The 12,707-nt window shown below is 33.3% G+C and overlaps 1 protein-coding gene across 1 annotated transcript in view; it reads right to left on the reverse strand.

Moving 5' to 3' along the window:
* SATB2 (SATB homeobox 2) overlaps positions 1–11,759 on the reverse strand; it is a gene marked incomplete at its 3' end in the record, with an annotated part of 131,427 nt that extends 119,668 nt beyond the window's left edge. The window contains exons 1-2 of the mRNA XM_081346759.1: positions 11,623–11,759; positions 10,358–10,585 (exon numbers count right to left, since the gene is read on the reverse strand). Coding sequence (XP_081202885.1) covers positions 10,358–10,526 — 169 coding nt within the window. The 5' untranslated portion in view covers positions 10,527–10,585; positions 11,623–11,759. The remainder of the gene's footprint in view (positions 1–10,357; positions 10,586–11,622) is intronic.
* Positions 11,760–12,707: the final 948 nt, after the last annotated feature.

Consider the following 12,707-nt stretch of genomic DNA (forward strand, 5'->3'; position numbering starts at 1 on the left):
CTTGGGAAATTGGTCCAAAACAACATAAACTATCTACAGCCTCAAAATACAAGTCATTTTTTTTACTACAATACTTAAGGAGACATCTATCATGGTACTCAGCTCATATGCAAGGATTACAATAAAAAGTTATTTGTAAATTGGGGAAATACATTATGAAAGGCACCTTTTACTGCATAGTAATGCATAACCCATAAATGAAAATTTTATTCCTTTAGCAAGTACCATATAAAGTATCAAATCTTAGAAAAAAGCATATTAAGTTGTGACATAAATGAACATTTTACATAGGTTATTCACAGAGTATGCTACGTTATTTGTCAAACTCCAAACAGCAATTATTAAGAAAAAAGATCTAAATACAAAACCTAATCCAAAATATTTATACTGACTAAATTTCTACCTAAGAGTTATTGTTAAATACAGTATTTAGGCAGTGTATGAATTTTAGGACATAAGTCTATATTTATTCCAGTATATACTAGGCCTACAGCTAGGATATTATTTTGTTGTGTCATAGTAATCAACTAATAATAAAACTCTCAAATACCTACTGTATTCCAAAAGGAAGTATTAAATTCCAGAAGATTTATTTAGAGCTAAATACGCGTAAGATTTCTACCTAAACTAGATATCCTTTATATATAAATCTCAAGGCCAGCTTTGCTTGATATAATAAATAGCTAATAATGAAATGACTAAAAATAAGCTTTATTTATTAATGACTCTAATTAAAATGAAGGGTGAATACCATAGTATTAATTTGCATGAGAATCTTTTTTAGAATTAACATATTTCATTTTGGCAAAACAATGTATTTCCATTGATTCACTAATAGACTTCAAATATACAGGCTTTGGCTATAATTCTCAGCAATTTTATTTGGAATCAAATTTCTTTTCATAGTAGCACAGAATTGCATAAATCGTATTCCATTATTAGTTTGCACAGATTGGTTAATTTGCACTATTTGTAGTCCATGCAAGCAATTTAAACTGTACATGGATATACTTTCATATGGATGAATACATGAATAGGACAGCGAAAAATATAAAACAGTAATTCCAAAAGGAATAAGTATAAGCAGCAAATAAAAAGTTGAGGAAGGTGCCAGAAAATGTTATACTGCTTTAAGTATCACAAAGTTGCTGACATTTTACTTTCCATGTACAATGAATGCAAAAGAATCATAAATTAAGACATAGATTCCCCCAAGCAGCCAATCAATTTTTGAAAGTATATTGTGGGTGCTCCCACAAAATGGCTATAGGATTTGTCTATTCATAAAATGGTAACACTGAGAATATATTCTATTTCAAAATAGTTATTTAGAAAAAAGCTATCTGCCATTCCCTCCAAGATAAAGCCTATTGTCTCTTTTTAGTTTGGGTCTTTACAGGGCAGATGGGTACACTTTCAAAACCCTTGTAGCTGGTCATTATTTCATTTTTAAAAACTGAAGTGATCTAGCAAGTTTGGGGAGCACCATTTGTAGGAATATTGGCAATACTAAGATAAAAGGCATTTTGCTGTTGTTTTAAAGTTTTTCTATATGTTTATCCTTAAAATTAATTTGTCCTCTGCTCAGATACAAAAATTACCAGATGGAGATTATAGTCTTATTACCACAAGAAACCAGTATGGATATATTAGAACATTTTCTAATGAAAGCTCAAACTGTTACCTACAAAGCATATAAAAAAGCATGACATCAAACAGTTTGTTCATCAAATGATTGCAAATTACTTATAGATCAATTTATATCTTCCTTTTGCCCACTCTACTCCATAAAGATGGTTGGGGAACCATCTGTAGTAAATTTGAAGTCGTGGCATAGGAAGAACAAGAACTAGGCAAATTCCTATGGCATGAACAAGTCTTACATTAAACATGGTCCCTGTTGTTAGCAAATAAACTTCCATTCGACTGTTAATTTCTAACAATACAGCATGCTTTAATCCTTTAGAGTTAAAAAAACATGGCTTAATTCCCATTTTTACTGAGGCATACAAAAACAATCTTTCCTGATCACAAGCAGTACTATATTTCTATGTTTATTGCTTTTTTTAGGGACCACTACAGCATTCAACATGGCTACATTCATGTGTTTCATGGTATATTCAATGTGTCCTATAAGGTGACTGGATTAATCAAAACTATCTGCATACTATTTTTATCAGAAATATGTTTTTAAAAATACATATACTAAGAAAACATAAAGCAGTCTCATGATTTACAGGATAATTATCAAAAGCATGTAGTCATTTCATAATACATTGCTGATGAAATAACTTATATGTTGAATCTTTGTTTTTACAGTGTACAAATTTTCACTGAAGTCTTTATATTATTGTACTATTTGTTCTTGGTGAGCAGTTAAAGAACTTAAATTTTAAAAAAGGACTCCAGAATACAATATATTTAGAAAATAATTGTAAAGTACAAAGAAATAGAATACCATTTATTTATAGCGAAACGCGGGATTGTGACATTTTTCACAATAATCACATAGAACAGATATAAATTTTATTGAAGACAAAGGTATTAAGTACAATATGAAATATTTAAATCCCATAAATTTAAGCCTAATTTTCTTTTATACTAAATACATTCTCACTTTTTGTTTTTCAGTTTTTCAGAATTCATCCTGAAGCTCATGTTTATCAGTCATATATATAAAACTGATAAAATAGCTTAAGATAGGCTTTTCATATGATAAGCATTTCAAAATGCTCGAATTTAAATATCCTAATGCTACATTTCAGTTGTTGCAGGAAATACATACACATCATTAAGTAATAATTACACATTACTTATCTAAATTAGAGTTGCAGAAATCAAGTTTCCAAGATATTTGCATGTGTATATTAATTATTGATTTTGTTTTAAGTATTAGAAAATATAACATACCAACAATAGGCACATATTTCTATATTTATGCATTTAATACAGAAAAAGGAGCAGAACTGATCGTAAAATTGTCTTTCCAATTTAATTAACTTTACTTTCAAATGATACATTATTTCTCCCTAATTTCAAATAATTGTATTGTTGGAAAAAACATGTATTATTAATACAGTAAAAGCAAAGAAATGTCTCCCTTCTCAAAAAACATCATTAATTGTAATCTTTTTTGAGGGATAGTATAATTCATGCACCTCAGTGATTTTTTTTAATGTTTTTAAGTAGTTCCAAAATAAATATTTAAATATTTAACACTCTATGATGAATGCTTAACTTAAATATCGTGGGAAAATTCAGCATGGCAAAGATAATTAAATATATTTCTCTGAAATCATCAGCTTCTCAAATGTTTGTCAGTTGTGGCTTTGGGTCTTAAAACAGAGTTTCACTTATAGAATGTCTTCCTATGAAACTGCATCTGTTTCTGTGGAGTTTATACAGTAGGAACCAATTAAAATAAGATTGATTCATCATTATCTCAGAAGGAAAAAAAGAGTTACATTTTGAAACAGACACTATGGTTCAAAGTCAATATTCTCCAGAAAGATAATGCTTTCAATTCTTCTTTCACTCAAACATACATACAAGAGTCTTACCAGAAACCTAATAAGGATTTTCATACAATGCATTTAGTTTTAATAGCAGAAGATGTTGAGGTTTAATACATAGAAGTACTACAAAACAATTACCAGAACTCTTATCAATTTTAAGTCAGTTAATATTATTTTAGTTGTAATTAAGTGATGAATAACTCACATTTAAAAGTAAACTTTTCCAAATCTTAATTTACAGGTATTCCCAACTGTAGCACTTCCTCTAGAAAATGCATTTCTAATTATAACAATGCATTATTATTAAATAAACATTTACTGATTCATTGGTTACTATATCAATTGGTTATTTATTAGATTTATTATATTGCATAATTTATTAACCAGACTTATTTATTTTACTAGAATCAGGAAAAGTTTTTTTTATTTCTTTTCAAATAATTTTATGTTTTTATTTTTAGCTTTTGGAAATAATAAATTAATTCATTATCAACTCAGAATATTTATTTATTTATTTATTTATTTATTTATTATTTATTTATTTATTTATTTTTATCTCACCTTTATTATTTGTATAAACAACTCAAGGCAGCAAACATACCTATTACTCCTTCCTCCTTCTATTTTCCCCACAACAATCCTGTGAGGTGAGTTGGGCTGACAGAGAGCAACTGGCCTAAAGTCACCCAGCCAGCCTTGATTTTGCTATTAAAATAACACTTCCCTGTCTCTAAATGTCTTCACATAAATGAGTAAGGTTGACAAAATAATACAACTTCCTAGACACTTTTCCCTCCCCTTAACTTTCAGCTGAAGTTATTTCAATTTCAGCTCAAGGAATTTGCACTACTGAAACATATGTCTTACACTAATATTAATAAATCCATATTTACCCAAGTTAAATATTACATTAGCCATACTTTAGATGATATAGAGAAATGCATATACTGCATACATCTACGTAACAGCTTTTCAGCCAATAAATTCTCCTACCCATCATTTTAAAAAGCAATTGTCTTAAATGTATGCCTTTCTGCAAGAGTGAAGGACAAAGTTTTCATCTGTAACAAGTCTAACTGCATGTAGTTCACTAGGAAACAAATCAGCGCAACATTCTACCAGGTACTTAAAAGCAAGAACAGGGAATGAACTGAAACAAATTTGTACGACAAATCTTATTACTTTAATGGAACTTACTTCCAAGTACATATTTTTCCTTTTTCACAGTTTAAAAGAACGCTATCAAATATGCTTATTTCCCAATGAAATAACAGAAAGAAAGAAAGAAAGAAAGAAAGAAAGAAAGAAAGAAAGAAAGAAAGAAAGAAAGAAAGAAAGAAAGAAAGAGGAAGGGAGGGAGGGAGGGAGGGAGGGAGGGAGGGAGGGAGGAAGGAAGGAAGGAAGGAAGGAAGGAAGGAAGGAAGGAAGGAAGGAAGGAAGGAAGGAAGGAGTAGTATCACAAGTTTAAATACTATATAACTATAATGTCCTATGGATACTTTTTCCAATGAAGTCATCATTTCTAAGCAAGTACATTCTATTTAAAACTGCATTCTATTTAGAATGCATTCTCACATCCACTTTTAGAGTTAAGGCTGGATTCCTTGTTTTTTTCTTTCATTACACAGACTTTGTTATTAAGTTTATGTAATGGCATTTAACATTCTCTTCTTTAACAAGCTACGGTAATCTTTTTGTCTTTGAAGCAAATAAACAAATTGCATTACAACTCATGTTGAAACCCGTCAAAATTATGACTTTATGTAAAATATTTCAGAAGATGTGTTCCAAAATTATGTAAAACACCAATCCCAGGTTCTTTATTGGATTATATCGTATGCTCATTCTGAATATAGAATCGCATAAACTTGAAACCAAAAGACCAAATTCTGAAACCCACAAAAGAGCTATATTCTTATGAGAAGACAAAAAATATTGAGAAAGTTGACTCCAAAAGCACATCTCAATGTTCAATTAAGTTATAAATTCTGATTTCTTAAAATATTCAATTTCTAACTTACTTAACAGCTTATTACTCCCCAATTATTTTGAAGATTTTAATACTGACTATTAACACTGTAAAACAAACAGATTGTACAATATTTTAAACTGATATTGCATTTAAAAAGCACTACCAGTTCAGGATTATGCAAACCACATATATTCCAAAAGCAAGCAATAATAAAAATGTCACAATCACTAAAACTAGATTACTTTTCTATCACATTATACAGTATTTCATACACAGATAAAGCAATACCAACAGGAGAAAAACTGAAAGTTCAGCACTGTAGTGTTATCACCACTCAGTTGCAAAAATAACTTATTTGTGAGAAATGTTAACAAATGTCATCAGTACTATCCCATTAACACATTCAAACACACACACTACTATAGATTCCATCTTAATGTTTCAGCAAAAAGTTAACTGTTGATTTTCCCCTCATGACCCTTGCAAGAGTAATAAAAGATGTGCCCAGTTCTATTTACATACAGCATTAATCTTGGTAACATGAAGATTTTAGCAATGACATGCTAGGTCTTAAAACAAAAACTGGAGTCCTATTTGGGACTAGGCAACATTGAATTCATTAGGCAAACTGTATAAACTTGAGATCCTGATCTGAGGTTTAAGGCCGCAACCTAATGTTCATTTACTACAGAGTAAATGTAACGGGATATATTTTTCAATCATATATCATATTGGATCACTAGCTATTTTATTAAAACTTGAAAAAAGAACTTTGCATTTTCCTTTAAGCCAGTTTGAGAACTATATAACTACACTGAATAAAATAGGCTGGGTTCCAGCCTAGATATCCTTAGAATACAACTACTAAAAAGAATGGCATTTAAGTTAGTTATGACACCACTCACTGATTTCACTGGACTGATTTCAGTAAATATCAGTATGACTGGATCAGGCCTTCAATATTTTTATCATCTATGTTAAAAAAATACCATATCTGACTGAACATGTGAACTATATGATATACTAAACTTTGAGATATATTGAGAAACTACAAGAGTGTTACTACTTTTCATTCAAGCATTCACCCACTATATAACGGTTTAAGCAAAACCTACACTTTCTGAATCAGTCTAAAAAAATACATCAGATTGATAATGTGTGCATTTCAGCCTCATAATACAACTCAAGAAACTGGATGGGTCAAGTATGAAAATAGTATAACGTGTCAACTTCAGATCTAGGTACTCTTTTTCTTAGATCGGATGGCATGTCATGCTATTTTTCTGTATTTTAACTTAGGAACAAAATAAGAGACTTAATTTTAAGGCAGCTTAGCGATTTTTACAGACCTCATTTCTAAAATAATGAGATGAAGATCACCGTCTTATTAAGGTTTTAAAACACTAATAAAGGATAAATGTACATAAAAACTGACAAGTCACGAACAGATAATTTTATTCAGCATTTTTAGAAATCTGAGTTTCCTGGCCATTAATCGTCCCTTTCTTTTCTTCAAAATCCTTATGGAGCAAATTAGTAACTGAGAGAGGACGCCAATTCTAGTAAGTGAATGTTACCCAGCAGGGATATAAAGCTGTCAACACCCCAGAGCTCTTGCTTGCTTTAACCTCTCTCCCAGGCGTCATATGTATTTTAAAGAGATATTTGCTTTTTTCTCCCACAGACTTACTATAAATCCTGCCAATCATGAACATATCACAGCATTTCTGTTTTATTACATAGATGGTTAAAACAGAGCATCTAGGAATTGCAGGAAGTGCTAGAATATCAGAAGAAGGGGGAGGGAGAGGGGGAAAAGCAGCAGCTAATCTTGACTAGTTCTACTGAAATTAATACTGTAAAGGACAAGAAGTGTTAACTGAAAAACATATGATTTGCCACTAGCAACAAAAGTTTTCTGCAATCTACATCTCCAAATAAAAATTCAAAAAAGAATAAGTCCGTCTTCATAGATATGCATCTTGACATAACTAATGTTTTAATCTTAGGTCTGCACAAATAATAATTGGAGGGATAAAGAGGAGAGTGTGCTTTAAAATCGTATGGGAAGTATCAATGGGCTTTTTTGTTTTCCCCAACAAAAATAAGATAATTACAGTCTGGTGATCCTTAAAAAAAAACTACAGTACTATTTTAAGAATTTGTAACTTTCCTAAATTATGTATTATTTTTAAAACTGTCATTATACTTGGACAATCTCAAGACATCTTTTTATTGTTTTACATACCAAATATTCCTTCAGTGTAGCTAGATTCCTTAGTTTACTCCTTTCTCTAAACCGCTTTCCTTTTCTGTTATAATTTACTATCTTCAAATCTATAGAATTCAGATTAAACATGTTGTAATGCACATGGCAGAATTTATACTGTGCAGCAATTTATTTTACAAAATGGGTATCTTTAGAAATATTGGGTTGTATTGTAATTAAAAGGATATATTTATTCTATAAAAATGTACTATTTGAAGCAAGGCAATCTTCTATATGCTTAATTCTACAGGCAGATTTGTGGATCGTTTTTACAAAGTAAACTTTTTAAGTACAATAATAATGAAGATTTTGTAAGACAGAAAGTTTTACAACAGCTAAAATAAAATTTACATCAATTTTATCTATCATCCACTTCCTAAGATGGTCTAATTTTACTATTTTAATATTTAACTGCCTTCAGTATAATAGAATTAAGAATGATTTTTGAAATTATTCTTAGTGCCTTCATTCAATTGGTAACAGGTGCTACAATTACAAGAACCTGCATGAAACAGAACGTTAATACCATAATAGTTTGTTAATTTAAAACAATTAGCGTTGCATGAAAATATAAGTTCTTAGAAGAAGACACTTCTTCTAAAGACTTCACAAAGAAATGAATAAAATCCTGTCTCTTGCCATGCTAATATTATTACCATTTGTTGAGAATTTTTTGTGGCAAAACCCTATAGTAGTAAGGCAACATTTGCAACTCGTCCAAAGTATTTTTAAAAAATTAAAAACCTATCAGTCCGCAATGTATTTAACAGATCACCAGAAAGCAACAATGCAAACTTACAAACATTTCCTCAAAATGAATGTTCTTAACTTGTCCTGATCTCCCCCACAGCTCATTTTGAAACAGTTGCAAAAAGTGTAGCAAGCAACAAATCAATAACTGTTATTACTTTGAGTTTTCTATAACTTATTTTTTTCTTATCTCGAAGGTCACAATGATAAGAATGCTATAAACAACATTCATCAAAGCTCTGAAGCCACTGAATATTTTTTATCCAGTACAAAAAAAATATTTAAATTACATAAGAATATATAAATAACTAAAATGGAGGACAAGGGAGAAAGAATGAGAGACAGATAAAGGAAATCTCAAGATGCAACTTTTCAATAATCTTTTAGCAATTACTAATGTCTACTAAACAGGGAAAGCTAAGAACAGACGCAAAATGGTTGAACTGTGAAAAAGGGTGCAATGGTGCTATACCGTACTTTTCTTATCAAAGAACCCAGTATTTGTAAAGACATCCATTTTTTAATAAACTGCCGCACGGTAAAAATGCTGCCATGTGCTTTACAACATGCTTTATATTTAAGAGAACTATGTGTTCGCCATTATTATCTCTTTTACTTTAGAAATTTCACACAAAGATGACCTTTTTATAATATCCACCTCCAAACCTAAAGTGATTGAAGTGAAAGATGAAGGAGCTATGACATTCAAAAATGAAATCTTTAAACTAACTGAACTGCATGTTAAAGGTTTTTAATTGTTAATTATTGAAATGGCATCATTAAAAATGTAAAATTATATAAAGCACATGAGGTATCTTTAAATATAATATCCAAATGACATAAGATTTTTAAAATAGATATATAATTCTCCACAAAGCAAAATAAACTTAGTTTTTCCTAAGAAAGTAAAGAAATGATTTGGCTTATATATTTATTTGCATTACATTTTACTTAGTGACACCAAACTATTATTTCTAAGTGGATTAGGATTATAGGTTTAGAAGGCCACCTGAACTTCTAAACTACATCTCACAAAACTCAGCTGAATTAAACTAAGAACAGATAAAGAAACAATACACCAATTCCCTCTGAGTTTTTGTGACAAGTGAGACCCAAGGTAAAGGCTTATATTTATCTTCATATTCTTAATTAGTAAAATTTGTACACTATTTGGGGACATTAAATTGACCTAAGATATTATCCTAAAATGGATTTTGAAATGACTTTTTTCACATTTTAAACATTTGGAAATCCTTCTAAGAGAGAATAAAATATAATGTAAATTGTGACATGCATAGAAAGCGTCTAACAAAAATAGAGAATTCTTGGGACTAAATTAAGTGCCCCCTTTAATATAGTTTATTTAATATAAGCTATTTCAGCATAAATAAATAAAAACTACATCCGGGCTAGATACTTTGACATTGGTCCAGATATAGATATATAACTATTTAGAAGATAATGACAAGTATTCTTAAATAAAAGAAAATCTAAATTCTTTTTATGTATTCTGTTAATAGTAAGTCAAATTGTTTAACAACTTTAAGCATTCCAGGAAAAAGAAGCCACTCTCTACAGCAACATAAAGGAGTTAACTCCACATATAAAATGGCAAAGTGCCCAAAATATGCCACTTTCTACATAAGCCACTTTATTTAACCATAATGAGCCTATTGGTTACTGATGAGAGACATCAGTTAAAGTGAGGCATTAACTGTCTGCCATTGACTTTCTTTCCGTAATCTTACACCAAGACGCACAAGCTATGCCAACCTGAACCCTGAGACCTTGTGCTATTATAACTCAGCCGCCAGACTGTTATGCATACATTAGTTCTGCTAGGTTTGTTACCTCCCACTGATTTGGTGACAGAACCATTGAGCCTCCCTCTGGCTCCCATAGGGCTGCCATTCTGTTCAAGCCTGGCCACCTTCACCGGGGGAGGACCTTTGACATCAGGGCTGCCGCTCCCTCTCTCTGGGCTATCCCTTAAGCAGGGACTCTCACTTCTCCGATCCATATTACTCTGAGTTGGAGACAACGTTCCCACAGGCAGGTCACAATAAAATGAGCAAGGACCTAAAACAGAAAGAGGGAGGGGAAAAAAACAAGAAATAACCATTTCAGAAGCATCCAAATCCACTGTGTCAGTTACTTACATCTACATTTAACAAGTAGGGTGCTTCAAGCAGAAATAACGGCAGCTGCACAGCACAGGAGAGCTAACCAGAACGTTCTGGTTTTGCACCTGATTTCTTAACATCTTCCTATGCTGCCTGGGGTACCGTCGGCTAACAAGCACCTACACAGTATCTTTCAGAGAACTTGATTGTTCATTTAACTTTGGCTTTATAAACTTTACTATTATCAGAACTATTTACCTGTGCCAGTTTCTCTTTTGGAGAAAGAATGCAATTTATCAAAGCTATGGACTCGGCAAACAAATATGTTAATAAGAAAGTCTAAGCTTTAAAAGAGCTAATGCATTTCAGATACAATAACCCATGAACCAATATAGTCATCCAGTTAGATAGCCAAATGTGCATTTCAAGATTGGTCCTACTCTGGATAAAGTATGAAGAAATAAGCAGCAAACATATAACGCCAGCTAAAAGTACTTAAAAATGTAGCCCCACTTTCAAACTATTAAACAAGATTTTTAAAGCAGCATATATATGCTATCTTTTCCGTTTGTAAACCCTTGCTAAATAATGGTGTTAGGCTAACCTTTCATTCTTCTGTTGATTTGCTTTTTGTTTTGCAAAGAAAAAATAGTTTTGCTCAGAAGGAAAAAAACATTTTTCCTCAAGTGTTACCCCTTATATGCCTACAATCCTAGAGCCGATTAAGAATTTTGTGCTGAAATGCTATCTCAAGCAGATTGCGTTTTCAAGCTTCAGTACACAACGTAGGGGTGGGGGAGACAGCATAAGAGCGATTTACACAGAAACAAATAAAATGGAGTGTAACATATCACACTGAAACTTCAACCTTAAGCAACTCAAGTCAGTTACTAAATTTCTATTAAGCCAAATTATTTGGTTTCGAGCAGGCGTCTTCCATCATCTTTCGGAACTACCGCGACAAGTTCAGCTAAGCTTTCCAGGAGTACTTACTGCTTATATTCTGTCCGTAACTTGGCTGACTTGGGCTCTGTCCATGGATCAAAAGTAGAGAATCCAGGATGGAAAGTTTTCTTGGCTCCTTTTGCTACGTTATTTTCTTCTTTGCCTTTTTTCCGCTTCTCCCCAGTACCCCACCCCACTGACGCCTTAAGATGGGGAGGGGGGTGGTATTATTTTTTTTTCTTTTTTTCCGTTCCCGAGTTAGGATACCTGGTCGTCCCTTGCGCCTGAAACGGCTCGATGCTTTGAGGAAAGAGCTCTTCCTAAAAGGGCACCCGAGGTGGCAACTGGAAGAGAGGTGAGACTTCTGGGATCGGGAGGGAAGGAGGCGGGGGGGGGGAACGGGGGGCGGTTTCTCAGCCCTTCGGCAAAAAAGGGGGGAAAATAAGAGGGGGAGGGGGAGGGGGAAGCAAAGGGGGTGGAGAGGCTGTTTCCGAAGAGGGACACTCTATCGAACTAGCGGCGGCAGCGGCAGCAGAAGCCGGTGCTCTGATCACTGGTAAACCGCGAGCTGCGCCCGATGTGTCACTTTCAATCTCTCCCCTTTCCAGCCAGCATAAGCAGCCGCCGCGGCGGCAGCAGCAGCAACAGCAACACGAGGGATTCGCCAGAGAGGAGACAAATGATTATTAGTTGCGTTGAGTCATCAGGCAAAGTGAGTCCTTTCTGGGATTGTCCTTCTTTGCTTTGGGAATTTTGGGGGTGGTGGTGGTGATGGTGGTGATGCCTTCTTTTTTCCCCTCCCTCTCTCCCTCCCTCTCTCTCTCTCTCTACCTCCTCCCGATTCTTGGAATCCAAAATAACAACAGCCCCGCTTCCTCCCTTCTCTATCCCTCCTACTTTCCCCCCCTCCCTCCCTCCCGCTTCCTCCCTTCCTCTCTTCCTAGTTCCCCAAAATAGTATCTGCGTTTCTCTTACGGGATCACTCGGACAGGATACAGCCCTTCCCAAAGGCAGCCGGCTAGGATTTTACAAAATTGCTGCTGCTGCTGGGGCCAAGCACCGCCGTTTCCACGCAGGCGAGAAAGACCGAAGGTGGGGGAGCGGGTTGGGGTTGGGGTTGGGGGGGTAGGGTG

The sequence above is a fragment of the Vipera berus genome (genome assembly GCF_964194415.1).
Source record: "Vipera berus genome assembly, chromosome: 1".
In the NCBI taxonomy this organism is placed as follows: domain Eukaryota; kingdom Metazoa; phylum Chordata; class Lepidosauria; order Squamata; family Viperidae; genus Vipera; species Vipera berus.